Here is a 22,213-nt window from a genome sequence, read left to right as displayed (position 1 = left end):
TTTGTCAGTAATAATTGAGTTTACTCTAATTAAAGACATAATTTTGTCACATTAATCAAGTGTTGTGATTCTAAATAGCATACAGGCTTTTGAGAACTGGAGAGCTTGATTTTCTGGAAGTGGGGTGCATACTGAATAGCTTGAATCTGTTGCAATTTTTCTCAGTATATATTTTAATTTTACTTGATAAACACCTGGATGTGATTATGACTAAGAAAGGTAAAAATTAAAAGACAGGGAATAAAGCCTACTGAGTTGAGTATTGAAGAATACACAGAAATTTAGTTTAGTCTTCTCTCCCCTTTGCTCTCAGAACCAGTCTTAAAGGTGCAAAACTTATTATCCAACATAAACAGAACAGACAACTGGGGATGCAAGCATCAAATAGCTAACCCAGGACATTGGGAAATGGTAAATCTAACAACAACTGTGTTGCACAAGCATAGCAATTATCAAAAAAAACCCCACACTAGACAGCTTAAGTGTATTTATGATGAAAAGGAAACCAAGTCACACAGCTCAACAAATGTTTTGGTGCTAGGTCTTAGCAGAAATCTGTCAGTCTTTTAATATCAACTCTATTAACTGTTCAGAGATTACTGGGTTTGCACTTGTTCAAAGAAAGAGTTAAAAAAGGTTACACTTGAACAGATTCTAGGTCAAATGCTCTCAGATATCTTTAGCCAAGGCTCAGGAAACCATTTTCATTCTTACAGTTGTTTGCAAAGAGAGACAGTAAGGCAGAAGAACCTTTAGTTTCATATTCTCATGCATGCAATATTTCCAATGCCTACACTGGAACAATCACATAGGTCCTTCTGTGCCTCAGTATTCCACTGACTGCATTCCCCTCGTGCAATGTTATTCCCAGAGAAAGCACTGGCAGCAGCAAGCATCAGGACAGACTATGAGATATATGAAAAAACAATTTAAGCAAATTTGTTTCTTACAACATGCAAGTGAAATTATAATAGCATGACATTTTTATTGATTTTTTCTAGAAGCGGCATTGCTGCTGCCATGACTAATTGGATTATCACCAAAGTTATCTTGAAAAATAAAGTATTTAATTTATTTGCTGTTATTCATTCTAATTGTGGTTTTTATTTGCCTGGCATTTTAAAACAATTACATGACTAAGCCAAAGGCACAAAAACATGCCATGTATGTCAGGTTGCAGCTCTGTAACACATTGTACAGAACAGGTGAAAAGTCAAAATGTATTTACTTTTTCTCACTGAACTTTTCAAATGCTGATTAATATCAGCATACAATTGCCACTTGCAGGTTTTTATCTCTTTCCAATATCAGTTTTCTACCTAGAACACCTATACCATTTGTCCTGCCTTCTATTCTTCTGAAGACAATAAGGTTTAATATGTCACAGTTATGCCTGGGAATCAACTAGGCAGGACCACAGTGTCCTGGTCTCTGCAGTTTTATAAAAGGATAGCTTCTCACAAGAAACGAGCAAATTCAGTCAATTATCTGACCCTACAAAATTCCTGATATATTTGCCAGACTGTATATAAGAACTGTTAATCAACTCTGACTTCTGCTGTAAGTGTAACAGAATGAGCTGTTTGAAGGACAAGGAATCCTTCATTTCATTGAAAATGAATGTCCTGCAAAATCATCTGTGACTCAGCCAAAATGAAAACTGCGAGTATTGCTTCTATGACACAAAAATCTTTCTCCAGAATTGAAATCTTGGCTTGTGTCTGATGATTTTTTCAGCAGATTCAGGAAAACACCAAAGGATTTGCCTCAAAACATTCTACATTTTTACCAGTCTCACATCTCAGTTACTGCCCCTGACCATGCCAAGGACAGTCAGAGGGTTTCTATATGGTGCTGTCTTCACCAGGGGCTTTCAGTTTTTGACCATGGGATTGACTGACCTAAACAGTACTGCCCACGCTGCTTGGTGCCATCAAACTGTTCTTCATACAGCAAGGGGTATTTTTTATTTTGAAATCGGACAAATGCTTATAAGGACAGCCATGGAACTGCCATAGAGGGATTTGTGTACATCAAGCAGAGCAGGATCAGGCTGCTGTGGAGCAGCCCTGGGCACGAGGGAAAACCTTTCCACAATCCACCGTGCTCCAGGCTGTGGCTGGACGTGGCTGCTGGGCCCAGCCCGGAGCCCAGCCTCCTCACGAGCGCTTTTCTGGCACAAGGCGACGGGTTTGTCCCCCGGCCTCGGTCATTCCCTGTTTCTCCAAGGCATGTCCATAAATTCCCGATGCACAGAGGGATGTGTCAGTTTAGTTAATGATTTGCCAGGCGCTGAGTCGCGTGTCAGGCCCGTCCGGCGGTGCGCGGCTGGAGCCCGCTGCCCGGCGCGGGGCAGGAGGTCACGGGCCATGCCGGGGCCGCGCTGCCCGCGGTGCCCCCCTCGGGCGGAGCGGGGGGACCCGCCGCCCTCGCCCCCCGACAGGTAAGGCCGGAGCCCGGCGGGCGCCGCCGCCCTGCCGCTCCCTCGAGGGCCGCCCGCTGCCGTCGGGGGGCGGGCAGCGCCCTGCGGGCGGGACGCGGGGCTGGCGGGGCCGGGGCGCGGCGGCCTGGGGAGGGGGCGAAGCGCAGGAAGGGGCGGCCTGGCTCTGGACCGGCCCGCACTTCCCTAGAGCTCAAAAGTTGTTTCCCGGCCCTACAGACACTTTCCTCCGCTGCGGATGCGTGCGTGTCCCACCCCCCACCCCCCTTTTTATTTTTGAGGTTTCTCAGCCTGAGGTGAAAGGAGCCGGCAGTGCCGAGCCTGCCTTGTCAGGCTGAGCCAGCAGCTACTTTGTCCCTGCAGTGTCTTTCTCAGAGTGTTGGTGAGATAAAACCGCTTCGGCGGGAGCAGTGCCGCTGTCAGCGGTGTGCACCCCGTTTGTTACCTCTCAGGCTGCTCTTGAAGGCACTGGTCTCTATTCTTAGTAAAGGAAGCTATGAGCTGGGTTTTTCACGAAGCAACTGAAGATGAGTTTCGGTAGACTGAAGTTTACAAAATCTTAAAATACTGCATTACAGGATTTTTTGCTTCTCCTAAAGCAAAATATCACTTTAAATGAATCCTTACCACTTTGGTGAGGAATTTCCGTAAGTGAAGTATCTTCTTTCTGTGTTGTAACCTTATTCTGATGGTTTCCCCCACTTGGTACTAATTACAATATGAAATCTGGAATGATAATAAAGAAGGTAATAAAGTAAAATATGAGGCTTGGGGGCATTAACTCACACATGTAGAAAACTCTTGTAATGTGTTGGCTGATGCAAATACATCAGGTGCTTTGGGTGCAGGTTTTCAGATGAAATCAAGTAGACAAAGTGCTCTTAAATATTTTATGTGAGAAAACCATTCACTGTAATGTACACAGCAGTCTAAACAACCACATTATTAATGTGATACTTTAAACCCGTGCATAACTGGGCTCTTAGGCAAGTACTGTAGTGATTACCTTCCCTACTCCTGCAAATGCTGGCTGGTGATACTTCTGACATAATCCTGTTTCAGCAGACAGCAACAACTGAGACATTTATTTTGTGATGGAGCTGCAGAGATGCCAAGAGAAAACTAACTGAAAACAGAAATGAATGGATTGCTTTGCACTATTTTCTCTTGTCAGTCACTTTGATTCAATTCTGCTTAGAAAAAAGTTTCCATTTGTTTAAAATACTGTTTTGATATACTTGGAAAGTTTTGCTGAGAAGTTACATGCATCTACTGTTGTAATATGTGTACATAGGGAATGGCATAAACACAGGGACAACAAAATATTTACTAATGTCCTTAGAAGCCAATATAAATATATCTCTGCTCTTACTCTGCAAAGACTTACGCATATTCAAACAACTTTATATTCAGAGCTGAATACTTGGATTGGTTTCAAGTAGTGCTAGGCACTGTATTTTAATATATTCAGCCTACTGATTAAATAAAATAACTCCAAAAAAGAAAGCTAATTGCTGCACCCAGGAAGCATCATGGTATTAGTGCCTTATTAGTTCATGTATTCTGGTTGGGTATTGCAATTTTAACAGCAGCTGTTACAATTATTGCTTGATATTATGTATTCTGTTGAAATAGGAGAACAAAGAAAGGTGACAGTATTTTGGAGAACCCATCGATTCCAAATCCTTTTCCTGAGCTGTGTTGCTCGCCGTTTGCATCAGTTTTGTCAGCCAGTCTGTTGCCCAAGGCAACTTCAAGAAAAAAGCAGGTAAGATTTATAAATTATTGTTTGACAGTTTCTAAATTGGTTAAATGAAAGCTTGAGGAAAAGCTCAGTTATCTATTAAATTATTTTATTAAAATAGAGGTGTTCTTATTTCTGTAATTTGGTGAATTTTTTTCTGTAGGTCATCAATGATTGTAGAAAATGAGGTTTTGGAATCTGTGACTTAAGACATGACTGTTCTTTCACAGAGTGTATGGGTGGCTCTGCAGATTTTTCAATTTAAGTGGAACCAGGGGCAGGCAGGCAGTACTTTATGTCCTTAAATGAGAAGTTAATTTCTTTTTTCCCTTCCTCCCCACCTGCAATTACTGTCATCAATGTTACAGAACAGAGGGTTTTAGCAGTCACTGAGCAGCTTTTCTGAAGTTCTAATTTTGCCAGGATAATGGGAATAACCTAAATGGATGGGGAAGGAGCAGATGCTGTGTACCTGGCTATATGTTATATGCATGTGTGTTTATCTGTGTATGGCTGATGTTACTATATTTCTATAAAAGACCTTAAACTATAAGCCAGGGGAAGATTTGAGTGGGCAGAAAGACCTGGCAGTACTGTTCAGACAGAGTTTCCAGTTAATGGAGGTTAGTTACTGGTGTCGGAGATCAGTTTCGCTCTTTGAAAGCAGACCATTCTGTCTTCTCTTCTTGAGACTGGAAATAGTTCTGACAAGGAACATCTGTGGAATTAAGATTACTCCCTCCTTCACACTTGCTGTTTTGCTGGTGTGCATGATCCCTGTTTTAATATTTTTAAGGGTGATATTGGAGGTGTAAGAACTTAACCTGCTGCTGGTTATTCCGTTTTTAGATTTGCATGAAGAATATGCCTGGAAGTTGAAGTTTCTTGTAGATGTATTAACTTTTCTGAAGCTAACCTGCCACAGCTGTATCTGTGCACCTGCCAGAGAACTTTGTTAGCCAAGTTGTGGCTTGCACCCTAAGCAGGAAACTTCTCCTCACTTCTCCAGTGAAAAACATGTATGTGTCTGGGAAACTGCCCTGATTCGATCTTGCCCTATTCTGCATGTCCACCATGGTGTCTCTCTATAAGCTGTGGTGTCTTTGTGGACTACTTTTATTGCTTTTGGTACTTGTCCTACAATAGCAATACTAATCTGATGCATTCTGGCCAGTGTGCATCTAAATGTTGCTAATGCAGTAGGATAAAACTGTTCTAGTCTTCTTGGGCAAGGTGGAAACATTGACTGTCTCTGCAGAGGCAGGAAAAACACTGAATTGGTAATATTATCTTTCAGAATAAAAGGACTAAAAGTCACATTTTTAAATAGATAGCTTAAATTAGTCATGTTGCAGGCCTAAATCACAGTCATTGTGGTAATCTTTGGACTTGAAACTGGGAAGCATGATTTAACACACAAAGGTCAACTGCTTGTGTGGCCAGTCGTATTTAACATTACTGACAGGCTTGATTGGTTAAACCAGCTGTGTTAGCTTCAGTCTTCCAGAAGGTGAAGTTCATATCTTCACTGACTTTACTTCTTCTTCTTTCTAAAGGTTCATTTGTACTTCTTGTGATGATTTCTTCTCACAGTCCTTCCATTTCTCCTGGATTTTCATTTAAGAATGTAGTGCTCCTTCTGGTAAAAGCAGGAACAAGAACAACTGGTTTCCTGACAGAAGTGAGCTAACATAATGCTGGTGTCTGTTGGAGGGTCTGACCTGTTTTTCAGCTACCAGAAAAATGGAGAGAAATATTCCTGTTACTTTTGTGGAGGCATTTTAACAAAACTATTATTTCTGTCCCCTAGGTGTCTGTTTATGGCCATCAACAAGAGAAATTAAAGGGAGAAAATGTACTAGGCCAAGCACACCATTTTTAGACTCAGCATGACTGTTGTTGCATTCTTCATCTAAATTATTAAAGTTAAGGCCAAATGGCAATGGTCAAATTAAACTTTTATCTTTGAAATTCAGGTTGAAGTCTTCTAATAGGTTAAAAATTACTCAGGTTTACAAAGAGAGGAATGCTAAGCAGGTGTGCAAAGAGAAGTGAACTGGCTGTGACTTTGACTGCCCACAGGTGGCTGTGGAACTGTGCTTGGAAATGTTTCCACCTCCATCCTTATTTTGTCAACTTTGTAGCAGCTCTGTGTGCAAATACATATCTGTATAAAAAAATTTGTGACTATTACTGTTACAGTTTGATAGTTCACTAATTTTTAAGAGAAACCAGCTACTCTTAGGAATTTTTTTTGTGCATAGCGTTGACAGCTGCCAGAATTCTTTCTCCTCTGATGATCTACATATGTTTTCAGTGGCTCTTCTTTTAGATTGCTTACTTTTGATTTAGTTTCTTTTTCTTCTGTGCATTTAATTTCAAGCATAGGCAGGAAAATTGCAGAGTGAATTTCTACTTATGTCTTGTAGGTAACTATTATCAAAATGGGTGTTTCTAAAAGAAAAAAAGAAAAAAAAAAGAAAAGATGCCTCTTCTGTCTTGTTTTTCTCTCCAAAAAAGATTTTCTGCTTCTGTAGAAGAAAGAAGTTGTCATGAATATCTGCTCTTTTATTCATAGCACCTGTGACATCTGAAATCTTTCTACTTCGAAATAGATTATTAACGTTATTTTGAATTCTTGTTTTTCTAAGCTGAAATTCTTACTGTCTTCTAATGATCTTTTATCATAAGCCTCTCAAAACGTTGAACATGCTGCTTGAACAGCATGTTTGTGGGGTTGACTCACTGAAAATAAGTTTATAAAAGCAAATTGGTAAAAGCCACGTAGCAGAATAGTGATTTGCCTCTGTGCTTGGGAAGTGGTGTGTCTATGTCTCTGAAAATTATTTGGTTTGCCTCACCAACACAGCTTTCCACCTCTTTTCTCCCCTTGCAGTTTGGAAGAGTTTTGTGTTATATCTTTGAATCACAGAATCATTAAGTTTGGAAAAGACTTCCAAGATTTTTGAGACCAACCTTTGACTGAACACCACCATGTTTGATTAACCATACCACTAAGTGCCGTGTCCATTAGTGTCTTGAACACTGCCGGGGATGGTGACTCTGCTGCCTCCCTGGGCAGCCTGTTCCAGTGCTTAACAACCCTTTCACCAAAAAATGCGGAAAAGCTGTCAGCCCACAGCTTGGACAAGTGCACTCTTCCCTGGGTTGAGAACTGTCTGCATGGCCAGGTGATGATGATGAGAGTGATGGTGAATCTGCTGCATCCAGAGGGTGTCTGGTCACTAGAGGTGTCCCCCAGAGTGGAGTGTTGTAGTCTTGTTTATCTTCACTGATGATCTGAATGAGGGCATTGAGCCTACTATTAGCAAATTCAAAGACCATGGAAAGCTGGGTTAGATTTTGATCTGCTGGAGGGCAGGAAGTCCCTGTGGAGGGACGTGGACAGGCTGGATCAATGGGCCAGACCACGGGCACGAGGTTCAACATGTCCAACTGCTGGTCCTGCACCTGAGATACAACAACCCCATGCAGTGCTACAGACTGAGGGCAGAGTGGCTGGTAAGTGGCCCAGCAGAAAAGGTCCTTGGGGTGCTGGTTGACAGCAGCTGACCATGAGCCAGTGTGTGCCCAGATGGCCAAGAAGGTGAAGGGCATCCTGGCCTGTATCAGGAATAGTAGTTCCTGCAGGGCCAGGGAGTGGTGAAGCCACACTTTGAGTGCTGTGTCCATTTCTGGGCTCCTCACTTGGAAAAAGGACCTGGAGAGTGTCCAGTGAAGGGTAACAAGGCTCATGAACGGACGAGAGAATGTGTCTTGTGAGGAGTGGCTGAGGGAGCTGGTTTTGGTTAACCATAAGGAGTCTCAGGAGGGACCTCATTGCTCTTTACATCTCCCTGAAAAGACACTGAGTGAGGTGGGGGCTGGTCTATTCTACGGTGCCTGCAGTGACAGAGCACATGGAAGTGTTCTTAAACTGAGGTAGGGCAAATTCAGATTAGAGAATTGAAAAATTTTTTTACTGTTAGGGCGGTCAGGCATCAGAGTAGGTTGCCCAGTGCGGTAGTGGAGTCACCATCCCTGTTTCAGAGGCATCTGCATCTGGTGCTGGGTGATGGTTTTGTGGTTTAGGGGTTACAGTGGTGGTGCTTTGGTTGACATTGGACTGGATGACCATAGGGTATCTTCCAAACTGTGTGATTTTCTGATTCTGTGAAATGTGTTCAGATAAATGAATTCCATGTTTCAGGGAGGAAGACTTTTATCTGAATAGGCCAAAAAAACCATCTTTCCCCTCATGTCCACCACAGTATGGTCAGTTTGGTGGATGGCGGGAAATGTTGCCTTCCTCTGAGGAATCAAGCATCTGCTGCTTTTAGGTGGAATTCATGAACTTGCACGGAAAATTTAATTGTGCCTCAGAGCTTGTGTTCTCTAAGAAATTACAAGGAACTAAAAATATAAAACACTGCACTTCTGTCTTTAATTATGATCAAAATAAATATTAGTAGGGAAAAGTATGAATTGTAAGAAAACTTATTCTGTTCTTGTTGTCTTTGGTCAAATGAACTAAGAAGAGGTTACTCTAGCTTTATGGAAGCTTAATTTTTTTGCTTTCTGAAAACAAAACCTGAATATTTTCACTGCAGTGTCAGTTCTTGCCCTGCTCAAGGATAAGCCAAAAAGTGTTTCATGGCAAAAGTAGTTCAAGGTAATTAGTGCCTTGTTTCTTTAAATTAAATTAGAAGTGCAAAAATAAAACTCAAGTAAATCTCAAGGTGAAGAAAATCTGAAATTTTACCTTGCCTCTTTTGTCTTTCTTGATGTTCTAAACAAGTAGATATTTTTATCCTGTAGAATCCAAATATACTCCCACAATGTTCTTTCCAGGAAATCAGTTGTATGGAGACCTCAAATACATGTGATTGTAGTGGAATTGACTTTGCTTTTTGTATTCATAAAGATTTTTATGTGAAGCTCTTTGACAAAGAAGAGCTAACAGGAACTTTATGTTTAAAAGCAGATTTTTTATTTTAAATGTGTACTGTTCTAAGTTAATGAATGATATTGGGCATTGATTGTTGTAACTGGAGCACCTTTTTTTTTTTTTACAGCTATAATTTAGGGTCTTCTGATGTATCAGCTTGGAGCTTCATTCTCCAAAACTGCATATAATTCTACTAGCAGACATACAGGGCTAAGTCTTTGGTACTTAAATGTTTTCATAACAGATCTTTTGTCTGAAATATCTGTTTACTCTTGACTTGCAAACAGTGCAAAAACAAAAAGGGGTTTTTTTTTTTTTTTGAAATGCAATGGTTCATAAATTTCTAATCAATTTCCTAGGATTGTGACATCTTTTCCAACCGAAAGAGGCATTACTTGAATTTACTCTGTAATTCCAGTCTATTTCTTACCAGAGTTCCTTCCAAGCTGGAGACAATTGCACATGTCCTCCTTTATAATTTCTCAAATCTTTTCTTCTTTACAGCCTCTAAACATGTATCAGTTTTCCCCATGGCTTTCCCTTAAATTGCACAAAAAAGACTTAGGATTTTAAAGTCAGAAGGGAAAGGAAGAAGTCCTTCCAACCAGTTTATAGATAAACAGTAAAAACATTTTGTACAGAACCAACTTAAAGAGCTCAATGAAGTCTCTAATATAAGGATTGCAAAAAGGATTCACTTGGATTCCTTTTTGTGATGTTTCTTTTGGTGTTCTGCTCCAGTTCCTGTGCTTGTGTTCTTCATTTATATGGTTGTACCTGCCCACCAAGGGAAGATTTATTTATGTTACAGTAGATTGGAATTATTTAGAGCCCTATTAAAACTTGCTATTTTAATGCAGGTACCTTTGTACTTTGACCAGTCATCTTAACACTGTGACAGAAAGTCACTTGTCTGCATAGGTAAAAATCAGGAGAAAAGGTTGAACAGTTTCTTATTTTAGCAATCAGGAATATTGCCTGGTTTATGCTGGAGGTGCCCTATTACGAGCTGTCTGATATATCAGCCTGGGGAAACTTCAGAATAATCACCTGTTTGTTTCTTTTTGTATTTTATTTCATCTTCTTTACATTGAAATTAGTTGCTTTCTGTCAAACTTCACATCAGTGTTTTCTTTTGCTTTGTTACTGTCCAAAAACAACTCAAACAAAGACTTTAAACGTTAAGACTGTAAACATTCTAACTTCACAAAAATAGCATTTTTCCCCCCTATTCTAATAGTCAAGAAAACAAGGACACTCTAACTTTTGTGGTTACTAAGATACTGCCTCTGCAAGCTTTTTGCTTAATTTGTAACATCAGGAAGGTGTTAGGCTTTAAGTTCTACAGCTTTTACTTGTATAAAATAAAAAAATCATCACTACTGTCAAAGATTGTGGTAGACATTTTGCTAGTGTTTGTCAGATTGGAATGGTTTTAACAGTCCTTTGGATATTGATTGTCTTGGATCCATCAGCCTAAAAGTCAAACCTAAAGTTGCTTATCTTTTCTTTTAGGCCGGTTTTCTCAGTACAAGAAACTGCCTCTTCTGTGCTATTTGGGAAGTTCTGTTTTGAACAAGAAACCTCTGTGATGTTGCAGTAGATCTAATAACTTGTCTAGAAAAACCTCTGTAAATTTGGAAACCTTAGTTTTTCCAAGAAGTGAACCTTTAATAGTTTTCTCGTGAATTCTGCATTGACTACGTGGTATTTTGGCTCTATGATGTCTCTGTGTCTAGAGCAGATGATGATACAAACATTATCAACTTCTCTGAATATACAAGAGACTTGTCAGTTAAAGCCAGGTGAAACTGCAGGGAACTCTCTTATGCTGCTGAGTCACTTTTGATAATTCAGTTTTATTGAATTTGACATTAAAAGATTAAACTCTCATGAATGGAGCTTGAATCCTCATAATTTTCAGAAGGAAATGAGATGTGATAGATACTAACACAGCTTTTATTTATAATTGCTCCCAGGGATGCTTTTATTTAGTCTTAGACTAGAGAGCTGGAAAGTTTGGGTCATTTTGTAGCCACTCCATAGACAGATCCATGATTAAAGAAATATTTTATTGACAGACCTTTTTTGAGGTTTCTTCTCAGTGGTGTTGTGTTAAGGAGGGCATGCAAGAGGTCAGTACTGTAGCAGCAGAACGCTATTGGCATCTTCCTTCTACGGACCATTGTCTGAGCTGCCTTTGATCAGAACAGATACATGTTCCCCTCTGACTTGCTGGGACACACAGTCTGGATTAATCAGAATAGTGTTTAGTAATATTCATAAAATTAGATGAAGCCTTAAGTATTTTTGTGGCTTTTTTTTTTATTTTCCATTTTGTTTTTCCTCAGTGTTCTTTTCTGGTCTTATAAAACTTCTGTTCTTTTCTGGTCTGCTTTTGTTGTGTCATTGCCCAGTATTTTAAACACCTGTGTTATATCTGCTACTGCTATTTTTATATCATAAACAGTTTATAGTTGCATTGAATGAGACTAGGGTAGTCAATGATTAATAGTTAAATTACTTAAATTCTACAGGTTTAGTAAAGTTGACAACTTAGATGATTCTTAATAAAGGTTTACAACTCCTTTAGAATGAAGAAAGAAGAAGAAGAAAATACAAGGTACTTTACCATTTGTTTTACAGTACTAAAAAGTATGTAAGATGATTGAATTTTCCTGATTTTATCATCATAAAACTTTGTTATTCTAGTGTTGGGGCATTAACTGAAGAATGGAGCTCAAATTCAGATCAGTTTTTCCTAGGAGTTTTGGTGCAGTTTTTAGCATATCCTCGGCTTGCTGCATTTTTGATGTTCTGAGAGTTACTATCTTTTCAAATAAGAGCTTGAGAACTATAGAAACAAGCAGAGGCATATTCCCATCCTACTTCTGTGCATAAATGTTGACACAGTAAGTATAATTTAGATTTTGTATTAAAAAAAACCCATGCCTCCATATAAATACCACTGTTGAACCTGGTCAGTTTTCACTAGGTAGAATTAACTTGATCATCCCTGTAGAATAGTATTGAATATTTGTGATTGATAAAATAATTTAATACTCTTTATGCATTCATATTTTCTTGTGTCTCTTTACAGTAGATAACTGAGGACATGTTCTTTCACATGATAATTCCAGAGCTACTGATACAGTATGGTTGTTCCCCCATGATTTTTGCATTTTGCCCTTTTTAACTCTTTGCAGTGGTAATCTTTACTCTGTGACAAGTGTAATTAAGAGATCAAGCTAGAGTTGTAATGAAAACTAGATCAATTGGAGATGTCACTGTTAGGACAGGAAAATAACTCCTCACTTTCTTGATATTGTGCCTGCTGATATCATGCTTCACTCTCTGCTTTCAGTTTCCCTTGCATAAGAAAATGTATAGAAAACTGTCAATAACCCTGAGATCTCTCAGCCTTCTTACCACACTGTGTAGTAGAGGACAACTTATATCTGTGTCTTCACATCTGCAGATTGCTCAGATGAGTGTTTTCAGGATAATAGCTGTCTGTTGCTGCTTGTATAGCAGGAACACCAATAGTCAGGCAGTGGAAGGGCATCCTCTTATAGACATTTCATGCTCATCTCTTTTTGTGTGTGTGCAGAGGCAGTAACAGATGCAGCTTCCAGCTAGGGATTTCAGGGCTCAGAGTTTCCAAACTTTTCTAGCAGTTACTTATTCCTATGAAGAAGATGGCACATGTATCTTTAGCTAGTGGTGAAATGTGGCAATGATAACAGTTGACCAATGCCCATGTTCTCTGTCTTCAGCATATTTAAAGCTGCTACTTCTAAAGGCATTCACACTTTCAGGACTGCTTTTTATTTGGGATTGAGCAGAAATGGAGAATTTCAAGCTGGAGTATTTAAGCATGCCTCTCATGTTATAGTCCTGATGGGAGTCACCTCAGATGGGAATATTTAAAAAAAAATGCTAATCAGGCCAACAAAAATCTTTCAAGAAGGGCAGTTGTGGGAGGAGAAATTAAGAGGGAGAAGAAATTAGACCTCTGCTCTAGTAACAATGTGGAGTTGCTTTTCTCCTGTTTCAAGTCACAGAACATTCATTTGCAGCTAATCAGCTCATATTTTAGCCCAATAGTGTACATGATATTTAATACTGAAGTCTCAAGAGAGAAACATATATCGGTTATTTCAGTTGTGTGCCTGTGCTTCTAATTAGGATACTGATGAGGTGTTCCTGCCTGTTTCGATATGCTTATACTGCATACTGGTAGGTTTGTCTTTTAGCTTTGTTTGATATTATATCCACAGGAAATCAATATACACGAGATTGTCCTGTGATCAGAATGGGATTTTTCAATTACTGCATTCTTGGGCTATAAATAGCCTTTTTATATTAGTTATGTTATGATAACTCCTGTTACTGATTACATTAAGACTTGGTGTTTAAGAACAGCTGCAAGCTCTTGATAATGACACAGAAATGGTATCAGCTGTTGAGAAACAGGCTGGAAGTTTGTAAGAATTTATTCTCATAATTGCTAGAATTCACTGCTATGTAGTGAGAGGGAAGCCCATGCAATATGAGGGTTTTCTTAACTCAGCTGACAGAGCTTCATCAATGTGCTTTTCTATCAGGCTTGAACCTATTGATCACAAAAATAGGCAGCTGAAAAGCTTTGCAAGTAGCATGTGTAACATTGCTTTAAGATCCCCCCAGTTTGTGAGGAAAATTGGCAAGGATGTAAAGCTTCATTATGTTCCTTGTGGCTCCGACTTCGTGAATTTCCTGGGTACCTTGTAATGTCTGTGTTGCTTTACAGGTAATACAGTCTGTTTTAGTGCAACTGCATCTGCACCAGTCCTTATTCACCCTCCAAAAGGGTGTACTGTATGCTCTGTGTGAAGGCTAAGACCTATTCGGGTTTTTTTTGTGCAAGGGACTATATGAGTAGAAAAACAGCACCTCAGTCACTTTGAAACCTCTCTTTTTTGGGGTGGTTTTAAAGTAAGTAGTTATTTGTCGAGTGTATGTAAATGCACCTGTGCAAAAAACACCCTGTGTGTGTTTCTATGGTCACATATTAAAGGGCTCTTCTGCTGAAGAGACAAAGTGACTGTGCCAGGCAGACAGGAGCTCTCACAAGGAAGGGCAAATAGCACCATGAATAACTTACCTGATTTGCCTTGCTCTTGTGTAATAAACTACTGCCTGAGCTCAAAGGCAAGTACAAAAAATAGCACCAAAAATTTTATAAACCTTACTGGATTTGTATTATCTGGATTTTTCTTTTTTATCTACAGAAGCAAAAGCTGAGTCTGATTTGCTCTTGCTACCTATAAATGCTCACATTCCTGCATTATATCTGGCCGAGCTAGGAATAGATCAGCTCTTGTGACTCCATATTCAGTGCCTTAAGGACATCACTGACCTTCCTCTTCTAGCAGGATATCTCTATTCCATATGTTGTTACAAAACCCTTATTGGAGTTACTGATTTACTAAGGGCATTTCAATTCTTGCCCACTCCATTTAGTCACGCTTTCTTAAGTGGCAAGGAGTAGAAGTGGTTTATATTTTGAAGTATCTAAAAAGTATCTGCACAATGTTTTCACAACTGTATCTGGTAGCTTAGTGACAAAAATAGGAGTGAAAAGCTGCATAAACATAGCCATTTCAGCAAGTGAGCTGGATCTGATTTCCTTCCTGTCTACCAGCACCAGCAAATTCCTTGCAGACCTGCCATGGACAAGTAAAATCTTTTATCTGTAGGAAAAAAAAAATAAAGTGGTCATATATGTTTCCCTGAAGGCATATTTGGCTTTCAAAGCCTTTCTGTATCTCACATTTATCAGTAGAACTCCTCTTGACTTTTACATGGTGAAGTGATTCTGCAAGGCTTGCACTTAGAAGTTGTGTTTTATTTCATTTATTTTCTTTAATTTGTGTTTGTGAAATTTAAAAAAAAAATTCTTAATGTTATTTTTAGTACTCTTGGATGCAGCCATGTTTACTTTCACTAGTATACATAAATTACTGTAATTTTTTTTTAACCTAATCATTATTTGAATATTGGATTTTTATTACCAAATCAAATGCAACACTTGGTTACTTTCTGAATGGGTCTGGTCTGTTCATCTGATTGGAAAAGATACAATACAGATAATTGCACTGAAGAAGATGAGCCTTTGCTTCACCTTGCAGACAAATGGGTCAATTTTATTCATAGAGCAAAAAGCTGCACATGCTTTCAAGAGCCAAGGACCTTCAGTACCCAGGGGTAAGGAAAAATGGCTTGGGCTATTTTTGTTTCTTTCCCAGTGAAGTCACTAATGCAGTGCTGCAAGTTCTACAGTTGCTACTGCCCAAACAGTTTTTCATAAGATCCGAGGGAAAAAGAGTAGAGGGAGTTTTTTGTCCTGGTGCTGCAATTATGTGCATGTCTAATATTCCTTGAGTAAAATGCCTGTGGGATTGGGCTCTGGTACCACAAGTTTTTTTCTGGCTCTTGCAGCAAAATTTTGGAGCTATATTATAGAATTTTGAAAACATGCTCCCACAGGAAATAAAAACTGTGTGCCTGAAAGGTGAAAACCTAATTGCAAACACTTGACATTTATCATATCTATCTCTAGTAAAAAAGAATGTTAATTCCAAATGTTATGTAATTAATGCTTTAAACTTCATCTCAGAAGTACTTTTTCATTTTATCAAAACAATCATAAAGATTTTGGACTGGAATTGGATGAAAATAAAATTAAATAAATACCTTAAACCTAAAAGATTAGTTGCTATGGATCTCTTGCTGCTATAAACTGAATGTAAAAGGAGTCAAAGTTAAAAGTGAACCTTCATTACGAGGCAAGGAAATGGGTTGTTTAATAATAATGCTGTATTTTAATTGGTTTATGGTTTTAGTAGAAGCTCTTGTTTTAAGGCTAACAACGAGGATCAAATGTCTGTCTCTAAAGAAATTCTCTTTGTGACTTGGCATAAATTTCTCATCAGTTTTTTTCCATCCTGTGTGTCTCAATCAAGGACAACAGGTTTTGAAATTTTAGGAAAATATTTATCTTTACTTCCTATTCCTTGGCAGTATTTTATTACTGTTTGAGAGCTGCTGGTAAAATGCCAGTGCAATGCAGGTTTTAGTTTTTGGAGGGAACTGTATTTTTTGTATTTATAATGTTTGCTCCTCTTGTTCATCAACAGGACTTACTTCAGTACTACTGATTTTAGGATTTGAGAAAGGTGATTTAGCGTGAAAAGAGATGCTTTAAATTCATAGATTCTGAAGTATCTCAGTGGTACCAGAGACTTGTTATGTATTTGCCACCTGGAAAACTCTCAAATCAGAAAATCCCATGCAATAAAATTGTTTATTTTTAACTTGTCGTTGTACAGTTTCTTATGTCTTGGAGATGAGATTCTTTTCTAGATACTTTGGGATTAATAATGAGTGTGCTTATTTCCACGGTGGGGGGGAAATCCCAAACCTATAAATATGTTCTAGTGAAATTTAGTATGGATTATTGTAATATTTACCAAGTCAGTCCTGATTACTTTTAGGACCTATACATCAGGTGTATGATCAATAATATACTTGCAGTGATTGTCTATGAAATAAAGCAGCCTGCATATCTGATATGTTATTCTTCAAAAAGCTATGAATGGTTAATACAAATAATTCTCTTAAATTATCTGCAATCTTCAGCTATGAAAAGCAATGTTTCTGATAAGAACTGCTTGGTCAAGAGTTATAAAAGAAATACCCAATATCACAATTCTAACATCTGTTTAATAATTTGGTTTACAACAGGAATATTGCTTAGTCATGCTGCATAAAAAGCAGGAAAAAAAATCTGGTATTAAGTGCATTATGAGACCTTTAAAAAAATTATAGCTTGCCTTATCATTTAAGCAATACAAAATGTTGCCTTTTTTGACAAAGAAGGAAAGAAAAACCCAGATTTCCTTTGTCAAACCATGTTAATGAAAACACATTTTTTTTAATGCAGATATTTGATACATAAAATACTTATGTGAATGGGAGTGATCAAAAACTTGGGTTCATAAAATGTCTTAAATGTCACTCCTTGTAACATTTTATGTGTCACTTTTTCAGGCCTTTGTTGCATTGGAAAGGTAGTAATTGCATTACTTAAAGTAAAAGGGATGTTTTGCTTCTGCTTTGAATAACGGTAGTTAAGAATCATATAATTAAACCATGGATTCATTAAATCTATTCTTATGCTCCGTTGCTTCTCTGAAACTCAAAGATCAGAAGCACTGAAGAATATTTTGTTTCCCTGGAAAAAGCCAGAGAAAAAGCCCCAAGACTGTAACCACTCAGTGTGCGGTGTTAGAATGCAGTCTTTAATGATTTGGTTTTGTTTTGACAGTAAAGACAAAGCTCTGAGTGATAGAAATGCATGTTGTTCTGCTTATTTTTATAGGCAGAGATAGTGTGGGCATTTCCAAGGACAGAACACAAGTTTTCAAGCTCTTTGGTTGGTTGATTTCTATTTTGTCCTACCCCAGTGTGTTCTGTCATTGGCTTTGAGTAGGACTGAATTCACATAAATGGAATGACATTTACTAGAGCCTTAGTCTTTGTGCTGACTCTCCAATATTTAGGTTATGAGGAATTAGGTTTCAAGAAATATTGCTAACTACTTTGTTCTGCTTCGTGTTATCACCTGGATGAAGGTTGGCAAGTTCTGTGAAAAGCAGACATGAATTTGTCTTCCAGAAGAGTAACATTGCCTGCAGTTATGCCAATAACTCTGCAGAAAAGGGTATGGCATTTAAATCAGTCTTTTAATTCTGACATTAGTATGGGTTGATAACAATGTTTAAACATGGCTGTATTTATTTTTTCACCTTTTCTTAAATCTCTCTAGTGTAATAATAATGTTTCTTTTCTGATAAATGTAGAAATTTTGATTTTATTATGTGAAATATGTTTCCTCATAAATATATATGTGTCCATAATTGGATTTTTTTACTGGTGCTCTTTTCCCTGTAACTATAATTTTGTACTTTATGCAGGAAATTATTTTTCTTACAGATTAATATAGTTTTTAAAGTGTCATGATTGCTTTAAAATATGCCTCTTTTGAAGGCTACGATACTGTTCCTAATAAAGAATTACTGGAGTCTGCTTCCACAGGTTTTGCATCAGCCTTAAACACAGTGTGCTTTTTCCTGACCTGTTCTGGCTAATGCCTTTATAGTGGATGGCCCATCATGAATTTTGGGAACCCGGGTGACACTGTACAGTTTTTTTCCACAGCCACTGTAGCTCGCCTTTTTTTGTTGTCTCAATAAAAAGTGTAAGCAGTGCAAAATGATTACATCTGTGTGCACTAGGATTGCCTAGCGTAACTCAATGCGCTGGGACTATCTGTGAAGTTAAAAATACACACGGAAATGAAGTACAGAAATATGACTCTCTGCTGAGCCAGATATGTTAACTTATGAGAAGTTATTTCAAACAAGTTGTAAGTTATTAATTAGTTTGATTTATTTTGTAAATGTGTAGATATTTTTCAAAACCTCATTGCTGCATAATGTGCTTAACTCATTGTTAATAGACTCTTCTGTTACTCAGTGGCTTTTTAATGTACCAGCATTGTGAAAAATGAAAGTTCACTGAAATATTGCTACAGCATTAAATGGTTCTCATGAGCAGTTTATGCGGAGTGCAGCATATATTTATGGCATTAGTCCTGTGGGTCTAAAGAAGTATGTAAACACATAACTTTTATTGATTTGTGATATATATGGTGTTAATTTATCTTATTTCATTGTTTGAGTTGGAGGGGCAGCCTGTGAACATAATTGGGATTGATTGGCACAGATTAGATTATGCTGCTGTTTTACTAGCATGATAAGATACTATTTTTCTGGTATAAAAACTTTAACATTTAGATATGTGCAAGATGTGCACAGTGCTAACATAGCGTTATCTAACAATTTGCAATATCTCTGTTACACTTCTCAAAAATACCCCTTTAAAAATTGTGGCTTCTCAGCTCTCATCCTCTCAATCTTGTGGTTACCTCCCAGTCCTCTCTTTGTCCCCCTAGCACCCCTTCAGAGCTCAGATCTTGAGTTGTCATAGTTATTTTATTTTTGTCTGGGTTTTGTTAATTGTACGTTAGGAGAGGAAGGTCTTTGTTCTTGCAGTGTGTAGTTGTGTTAGACTCCTGTGGTATGCACACAGCAGTACTTGGTGCTGTGTGGGAGGGGAGAGGTGTAACTTCACTCAATCTAGCATTCAGAAGGATGGGAAACTCAGTTTTAACTGTAGTATATATTTCAGTGGATTGATTTTTATTTTTTTTTTTTTTGTGTTGGAAGATAATAATTCTCTGAGAAAATACAGGAGTTATTTGACAAATTCACAGTAAGATAATTTTTCTGCACATTCTCTCTCATTTTTTTTTCATGCTGTTATCAAATTAGCTGCCAACAGTTATTGGCTTTACTTCTCTTTATCTATGCATTTTGTAAGCCCAAAATAAAATTAATGGAAGCAGTAGGAGGAAGCAGCATAGGGTGTTGCCTTAGGTAGGTAGCTATTGGGTTGCACACTGTTTCAAAAAATTCTTGAAGGCATGTGTCCTCACTGAGGTCTCACTGTGTGCCAAATTTAATAGGCTTGTTAAGGCTTGTGATGGTTGTATCTAGGCATGTAGAATTCCTTCTGAAAGTATGTTTTCCCTCTACAGAAGGGGCTTTGTTATTTGTGTAGCAATGCCTTAATTTCTAGAACTGGAATACTGGAGGAAAGGAAGGCAGGAAGGTAGGCAGGAAAGAGCCATGCTGGTAAGGGGTGACTGACATATGTGCATGTGTAAATTTGTTTGTGTTTCTCATGGACATTAGAACCTTTGACTTAATGTGGTGCAATTTCTACTTTTTATTGCACTTGAAGGACCTAGAAAAGTAGGATTTTTATATTAGCACTGCATAGTTAAGAGGAACTTAAGTATTAGCTCATGAAATACTCTTTTAGCATATCAGTCATTACAAAGAATTATTTCTTAAATTCATGGAGTAGGTAATTGTGTAAGAAGTCTAGTTGTATCACAATACTGCAAAAATTGCAAGTCTTTTTCCATTTACAAAAAGGTAAAATTTTGCATTGTCAATGTGCTAATCTGTTCTGCCAACTTCTTAAGCACTTAGGTTTTCTCATTTTCATTCAAAATGTCTAATATGCTTTGTCCAAAGTTATTTTATACTTTCTGTGTTAAAGTCTGATGTGAAGTACTTATCACAGTTGATGTGTTTTATTCTTAAGTGATATATTTTTAACTAAAGCTACCAAGTCTTGTTTAGGTTCCAAGGGGTCTTGTAACACAGATGGGAAAATTACATGCTTAATGAACATGGGGAATTATGTATATTGAATGCTATCACACCCAGATTGATATAGTATGTATAGACTAGACATATACTTAATCCAACTCAGAGTAAATGTTTTTATCTTTTGTATGAATAACTTCATACTCCTCTAAAAGTACTTACAAAATTAGATTTGAAAGGTTATAGTGCGTTCAAGACATTGTTTTACAGTAAAAGACCAAAGATTTTTTCAATATAAACACAAGTCTATTAGATTTCTTACATGGTAAGCAGAAGACTTAGGCACTTGATGTTGTATGCAAGGTGTATAAACAGAGACTTGTAGTTTTTTTTCCACAACAGCTGTGAACTTCATAACACACTAGGTCAGATGATGTTCAAAAGTATTGTGTACATAGTCAATACATATTGCAGCTGAATAATTTCCAGCAATTCTTGAAGAGATTGTATAGTGTCTTTTAATTGGAAGAAATATGACAAAAGGAATATGTGATTTTAGATTGCTCAGATCTAAGACTGGGCATGAAAATTTCAAGATGCTCTTGCATCTTCATTCCATCTATTTTTCTGGCCCAAAATCACATGCTGCTTTAATCAACACTTATCCCTCCCCCAAGGAAAAATGGTCACTTAAGCCAAATTGTACTGAGAATTCATAATGTCTGTCTGCAAGGCTAAGAGCATGAAAGTAATTTTTCAGTTTTGCATTTGGACCCCTGAGATGAAAGGCCAGTGTGCTAATCCAGGAATTTTACATAAGGCACTTTAAGTGACATGATAATGGTGTCATTAAATGGATACCTTTTATAAAATTACTGGATACAGACCAAGCATTCATGTATGAAACATCTCTTCATAAGGACAGTTTGAAAAATAGTAATTTAAAAATACAAAAACAATGCCAGTGCCCTTTTTGTCTTTCATACAGTAATAGCAATAAAAGAAATACAATAATAAATAATATAATCCAAGACCAGGTTGGATTGGAGCTTTGAGCAATCTGGTCTAGTGGCAGGCCCCTATGGCAGGAGGACTGGAACTAGATGATCTTTAAAGTCCCTTCCAACCCAAGCCTTTCTAGGATTCTTTGATTCTATACTATAGTAATAAAATGTTTCTATAATACAGTAATGTAAGGGCAGCATCCTGCAAAGTTCTGAAGACAGCTGAGAGGTTTCTTAGAGATGGAGGGAGTGGGAGATGGACTTGAGTGGATTTTAAAGGCTTTTAAAGGTTTAAGGAGCAGTGATCAGAAAATCTGTGGTAGTTGAGGTGAAATTTTTGAATTTAAAGTCTTTATTTAAAATGGAATATTTTCTTTAATGAATTATTGAGGGATCTGAGAGAAGGGAATGGGGATAATCACAGGTAAATCATTAGGATGGGTGTGACTGGAAATTCAGTACAGAATGATGTCTCAGACATAAATTACTGGGATAAAACATCATGATAGGCTACTTCTTTATCTGCAGTTTGTTACAAACTGAATAAAGGTTTTGAGCCAGAAAAAGAGTTAAGGATGGTTGAGAAGGAGGAATATATATGGGAATGGGAAGAGACCCAAACTGCATTCAGAAGAATGGTAGTGTGTTTTTTGAAAGAATTTTCATGTTTAAGCTTGCTAGAAGCCAAGCTAGGATGTAGGCTTACAGGAAGGTCTTGCCACCTTTGTGAGTCTGACGTGCTAGGATAGCTGCAGTTTGTTTGGGAACATCTGGGATTCCTGCTTTCTTCTA

At 37.8% G+C, this 22,213-nt stretch overlaps 1 protein-coding gene across 1 annotated transcript in view; it reads left to right on the top strand.

The window, feature by feature from the left end:
- The first annotated feature begins 2,369 nt into the window (after positions 1–2,369).
- Positions 2,370–22,213, top strand: part of GRB14 (growth factor receptor bound protein 14) — a 58,640-nt gene continuing 38,796 nt past the window's right edge. The window contains exons 1-2 of the mRNA XM_041473389.1: positions 2,370–2,443; positions 4,076–4,208. Coding sequence (XP_041329323.1) covers positions 2,370–2,443; positions 4,076–4,208 — 207 coding nt within the window. The remainder of the gene's footprint in view (positions 2,444–4,075; positions 4,209–22,213) is intronic.

This window comes from Pyrgilauda ruficollis, unplaced genomic scaffold (genome assembly GCF_017590135.1).
Source record: "Pyrgilauda ruficollis isolate IOZ18807 unplaced genomic scaffold, ASM1759013v1 scaffold3, whole genome shotgun sequence".
Taxonomy (NCBI): Eukaryota; Metazoa; Chordata; class Aves; order Passeriformes; family Passeridae; genus Pyrgilauda; species Pyrgilauda ruficollis.
The sequence above is the reverse complement of the archived record's forward strand: the minus strand, read 5'-3'. Positions and strand labels throughout refer to the sequence as shown.